Raw genomic sequence first — 6,000 nt, forward strand, 5'->3', positions numbered from 1 at the left:
GCCGGAGAACCCGGAGAGAACCCACGCACACACGGGGAGAACATGCAAACCAGGGCCGGCGCGGGCTTGTCAGGCACCCTGGGCAAAACTGACGCCCCGTGGTAGTGTCGAGTTGTTGAGCGGGGGGGGGGGGGGGGGGGGGGGGGGGGGGGGGTCGGAAATATTTGTCGACGGGCGCGAGCAAGCGAACCAAGCAGTGCACTGCTCAAACAGCCGTCACAGCAGCGCAACTTGGGCGGTGCGCCTCACAGCCACATCAAGCGCCCCCCTATGGCTCGGCGCCCTGGGCAACTGCCCCGGATGCCCAGCCTAATCGCCGGCCCTGATGCAAACTCCACACAGAATTTCACTTCAATCATCAAAAAGGAAGAAACATTAAAGTCTAAAGAATGGAAGTAAAGCTGAAATCATGGCTGTGCTGTGACGTCGACCTCATGAAGTTGTTTATTAACAGAAGCGTTTCCAGGAAAGACCTTCGTTTCACATCAGTGCTGAAGGGGGAGCAGCTTCATAAGAGTTGCAGCTTCCTGTAAACAGGACAAGCAGAGAGCAGTGCAGCTTCACTGAGACACTCCCTGGAACAAAAACAAAAAAACAACAAACCTTATTACAGACCCTGTCTGTCTGAAGATTAACACTGAAGGATCCAATATAAATGAGTTGAATGAGTTCATTCTGTCCTCAGCTGGTTGATGATGGACTGTCTCTATTTTTCATCCATATAAAGTCAAAGTCATTTTGAAACTGAAAGCACCCGGAGAAGGATGCTTTCACTTTCACTGTGACTGAGTCTGCAGTGGGAGGGTTTCCTGAGCTGAATAAAAGCAGCAGACACATCCTCCCTCCTCAGTTTGCAGTAAAGCTCAACCTTCACCAAGACTCTGCTCGACCTCAGCATGGACCAGAACTTCAACCAAAACCTGGCCGGCAACCTGTTCAACCCCGCCATGGGTGGAGGCTTCTTCAACCCAGCTATGGCTGCAAACTTCTTTAATCCAGGCATGGCAACCAGCTATGGTAAGTCTCCAGATGTGTGTGTGTGTGTGTGTGTGTGTGTGTGTGTGTGTGTGCGCGGCTGTTTTTTTTTTTTTTTACAGTGCAGCTCATTTCAGGGGAAAAGAGGCCATTTCCTGTAAGTGCTGCAGTCTCTCTCTCTCTCTCTCTCTCTCCCCCCCCCCCCCCCCCCCCCCCCCTCTCTCTCAGCTCTGATCTATCTTGTGAGAATCGGGGAGGGCAGTGTACCACTTTGTGTGTGTGTGAGGGGCGGTGTGGGGTATACTACTGTATTATCAGTGAATTCTAAAATCTACGATGACAGAGGCAAAGCGGTGTTTGTCACTGTGAACCAGCGTGTCCTGGAGAGATTCGAACCTTCAGCGGCTTCACTGAAGTCCTGGACTGGTGTTTCACTCATGTAGTGCAGCAGATAAATGAAACTATCGTTCAAAATGTGATACAATTCCTCACTTGGCACAAATACTCCTTAGGGGTTGTTTTTTTGAAAAAAATATGCTGGCCACCTGAAATTCAAGATGGCTGCCATTTTTCAAGATGGCCGCCATTCTGGCATAGTTTACCACAGAATCTCATCGCAGTAACACATTTAGTTAATCTTGGTGTTGAAAAGGAGGTGTTCAAGACAAGGAAACCCTAATGTACAATTCTGAGATAAACTTGAAGCTTCTTTCTACCATTTCTAGCCAAAAATGTAAAAAATTAACAGGGGAACATTGCATTTGCAACGATATAAAAGAAAAGTTTTTAGAGAGGTACATGCACATCTGCAACATTCATTTCCATTTAGTATGTGCACTGAGCACAACTAACTGTATATGTTAGCTGTCAAATATCATTTCCATGTCCAAACCAGAGTCAGATTAGTAAATAACTATAAATATGTCAAAATGTACACACACATTGGCCCTGGAAGTTGCTAAATGAGAGTGTGTAGTATGAGGTGTACAGTCTTCTCTGTACTTTATTTTCTTTGTGCTTAAAATCCAAATGAGCTAGAAGTGGGCCAAATCCTCACATCTGCAGTTACATAGTGCAGTACAGCTCAGACCAAAGCGGTAGCATTTTCATCTTCCTCCATTGCATTCTGACTTGCATCCACACTTGGCCAGCTGTTGGCAACTTTCTGCAATGGGAGGAAGTGTTGTCCAGAAGAGCTGCCACTGATCACCCTTCTTTGTCCAACCCCAGTCAGCAGGACTCTGTAAAGGGAAAGGGAAGGTTCCTGGGGATTCAGAAGTTCAAAAATCACATTCTTCATGGTGGAGAATGTATGATTTGGCAAACACAATCATCCATATTGGTCAAGTCTGCGCATCTTTATTACAAAAAGTAATATTCCGCAATTGATTAAGATGGCCAACTTGAAAAATGGCAGCCATCTTGAATTTCAGGTGGCCAGCGTATTTTTGTCCAAAAAGTAACCCCTATGGAGTATTTCTGCCAAGTTTGGCGCTTGTTTGAATGATTTATCTGAAAAAAAAAAAAGAATCATTTATCTGCTGCACTAATGCAGGTGGGATTACCAGGTCCAGTCATGATAGAGACGCCTTGATCAGCAAAGTCCAAGTCATGGAAGACCCATGACATGATGCTCAGAGATCTGAAGGGTCAACCGTGACAGGACGCCCAACCAGGCATCCAGCACCGAACTGGAGGGAGTAGGGTAGAGAGGCAGTCCACCCACTGCCCGCAACCCCTGACCCCCCCCCCCCCATCCCTCAGAGAGACAGAGGAAGCTTATGACCCAGTACAGCAGGCCACTGGGGGCAGCCCAGCCCAGTGAGCGGGTCAGAACAAGGTTTAGAAATGGGTCCCCACGCATCCAGGGACCCCCGAGTCCAACGTGGTTGAAACTTCCTTGAGGGGCCGACACATGCCGTACCAGCGAGCAAGTCCCTGCACCCTGATCTGACTCGATGCAGAGGTCCAAGGAAGGCCCACCAGCCCCCCTGGAGCCCACCCAGGCCAGATCACTGTGGACAGCCACCTGGAATGGCCCAGGGGCAGCACCAATGGCACTGGCAGCAGGGCATCCACAGCCCCCAGACCCCAATGCGTCAGGGACTCAACAGAGGAAGCATGTAGGAGGACCCAACGGAGATCACATGAACTCCGAACAAGCCCCCACCCTGTCCAGGCCTGCGCCCACATAGCGCCCCCCCCCCCCCCCGAGGCCAAAGCCAGAGCCAGCAAACAGAGGGTGCCCTGGCCTCCGAGCCACCCGCCCACACTGAGAATTAGTGAAGGACCTCCCAGCGCAGGAAGAGAGGTGACGACAGAGCAGGAAGCAGTAGGGGGAGGGAGGAGGACAGGGCGGCTACGAGTCCCGGAAGCCCCACGGATAGTAGGACATGGCATCCAAACTCTCCCCAACAACATCCAGTAGATTTAGTGGAACTTTTAGAGTGTTTTTAGAACATTGTCAGAGTATTTCCACTGTAGTTTTAGAGTATTTCAGGGTAGTTTTTTTATCCCGTCTCTGCAGAAACTGTTCAAACCTGTTGTGTCTCTGTCTTTGATGTCCAGCAGGATGTAACTCGTCCTTCTTTCTCTCTGTTCTCCACACAGATTCTAACTTCACCAACAACAATGAGCTGAGGATCGTGATGGTGGGGAAGACTGGAATCGGGAAGAGCGCCACAGGAAACACTATTCTTGGCCGCCAGTGCTTTGAGTCCAAGTTCAGTGCCAAGTCCATGACGGTGGACTGTTCCAAAGGCAAAGCCACAGTGTCTGGTCAGCAGGTGGCGGTCATTGACACTCCAGGCCTGTTTGACACCAGGTTCGGCGTGGACAAAACCACCATGGACATTTGCCAGTGCATCTCTTATGCTTCTCCTGGACCACACATCTTCCTGGTGGTCATCAGGCTGGGCAGATACACTGAGGAGGAGCAGCAGACGGTGCAAAGGATCCAAGAAATCTTTGGCCAGGCTGCAGACAAATACAGCATGGTTCTCTTTACAGGAGGGGACCTGATCGAAGGAACCATCGAGGGCTTCCTGGCTGAAAGCCCAGAGCTGCAACAACTGGTGTCCAGATGTAACAACCAGTACCACGTCTTCAACAACAAGAACAAAGATCCCTCTCAGGTCCAGGAGCTGCTGCAGAAGATCAGAAACGTGGTGCAGAAGAACGGAGGAAGCCACTACACCAACGAGATGTTCCAGGAGGCTGAGAGGGCCATCGAGGAGAAGAAGAGACGCATCCTGGAGGAGAAAGAAGAGAAAATACGCAAAGAAAAAGAAGAGATGGAGAGGAAGCTGCAGGAGAAATATGATAAAGAGATGCAGAGAATCAACCAAGAACTGCAGGCTGAGAGAGAGCAGGAGAGGAAGGAGAGAGAGGAGGAGAGGAGGAGGGAGAGGGAGGAGATGAATGAAGACAGGAAGCGGGAGAGGGAGGAGAGAGCTGAAGAGAGGAGGAGGGAGATGGAGGAGAAGGAGAAGGAGCTGGGCAGAATGAGGGATCAGTATGACAGAGAGCTGAAGGAGAAACTCAACAACATCCAAACCAGGCATGAAGACGAAGCCAGAGACGACGCAGAGGGTTTCAATCCTTTATATCCTCTGGTACAAGCTGGAGAGCTCGCTCTCAAGGCAGGGAAGAAGATTGTCGGAGGGGTTCGACTTCTGGGAAAGGCCATTGGAAATTTGTTCAAATGAGAAGGAGCGAGTCCTGCTTTGAGAGAGTGGAGGTGGAGCTCCTGCAGGTTCCTTCAGATCATCACACTGCCCCCTGGTGTCCATAGAAGGAAGTCTGAGCAGATGTTTATCATGGAGGCAGGCTGATGTTTGTTACACCTCTCTTTCTCTCAATATTACTGTTTGCTTTTTCTCAAATAGCCAGAAAAAGGAATGTTCTCAGATGTCTCTGACACTTTGTTCTTTTTTTATGAAGTTATTTTAATCTTCTTCGTCTGATTTCTTTGTTTACTTTTTAGTCTAATTTACAGTTAGTGTTACAGGTGTGGCTTAGTGGTGCTGTGGCCCCATGGAATCAGCATAGCACCCCCAAGAAGTACATTTTAATAATAATTTTAAAAAAAGTGGATTATTTTGACTGTTTCTGTGTGAACAGTAATTTGTTGTCTGGTTAATCTGATTCAGCCCAGTGAGTACAGCACATCCATTAACTTTCTGCTTACTTCCTGTTAACCAGCGCTCTTGTACTGGAGTCAATGAATGTAAATTAGTGTTAAAAATGAAAACAGCTAAAATGTCTGCATGTATTCTCATCATAATAGTATACTGTCAATATCTTTGTGGTTGAGACCCAGATTCTGACTCCTTCTAGTTATCTCTATCCAGTCCTTACTAATATATCATCACATGTATGAAACACAATATTATTCTTTCAGTGGAGGTTTTGGTTCTGGTAGCACGAGTCTGATTTGTGTATGAAGCCCAAACCTGCTGTGTGTTTTGCTTGTGGCTGATTCTGTGCAGACAGGACTGTTAAAGTTTGCATTTCGTGGCTTGTTTGAGGGGGCTTCCTTATAAACCTTCCATCTTTTTCACTTCAGCTGAATATCTTGTGTGTTATGAGGCGTAGTGCTGATCAGTGACTTGCTGTATTTATCTGAATTAAAGTTGTGTCAATAAGATGAGTCTTTTGTGATCTGTGTTCAGCTCTCAGCACATTTCCAGGAGTCTGGACGGTGAGTCTCAACCAGCTGTGCAAAAACACTGTTTCTCCTCCAAACATGTCGAAACACTGAAGCCCAGACATGATCAGAGCTGACCGGAGATCTCACACCTCACAAGGTAAAGGTACAGACTCCACTTCTTAGAGCTGAAGTGTGAAAGACAGCTTTCTGAAATGTTCTCTTCTATGAAAATAATTTTTTACTTGACTCCTTGTAAACTGGGATAAGTGCAAAGACACTGACTGACATGCCAGAACGGGAATATATGATGAAATATGGACATGTTGGGAATCAACTTATGGTCAGTTTAGCTCACGATAATGATTAATAAGACA

General features: G+C 47.7%; 1 protein-coding gene across 1 annotated transcript; it reads left to right on the plus strand.

The window, feature by feature from the left end:
- Window positions 1–839: 839 nt before the first annotated feature.
- On the plus strand, window positions 840–5,621 carry LOC115384560 (GTPase IMAP family member 9-like). Its single transcript, XM_030086821.1, has 2 exons — window positions 840–1,017; window positions 3,586–5,621. Exons 1-2 carry the CDS (start codon window positions 897–899, stop codon window positions 4,680–4,682), a joined length of 1,218 nt encoding a protein of 405 aa, XP_029942681.1. The 5' UTR covers window positions 840–896; the 3' UTR covers window positions 4,683–5,621.
- Window positions 5,622–6,000: the final 379 nt, after the last annotated feature.

Source organism: Salarias fasciatus, unplaced genomic scaffold (genome assembly GCF_902148845.1).
Source record: "Salarias fasciatus unplaced genomic scaffold, fSalaFa1.1, whole genome shotgun sequence".
NCBI classification, from domain to species: domain Eukaryota; kingdom Metazoa; phylum Chordata; class Actinopteri; order Blenniiformes; family Blenniidae; genus Salarias; species Salarias fasciatus.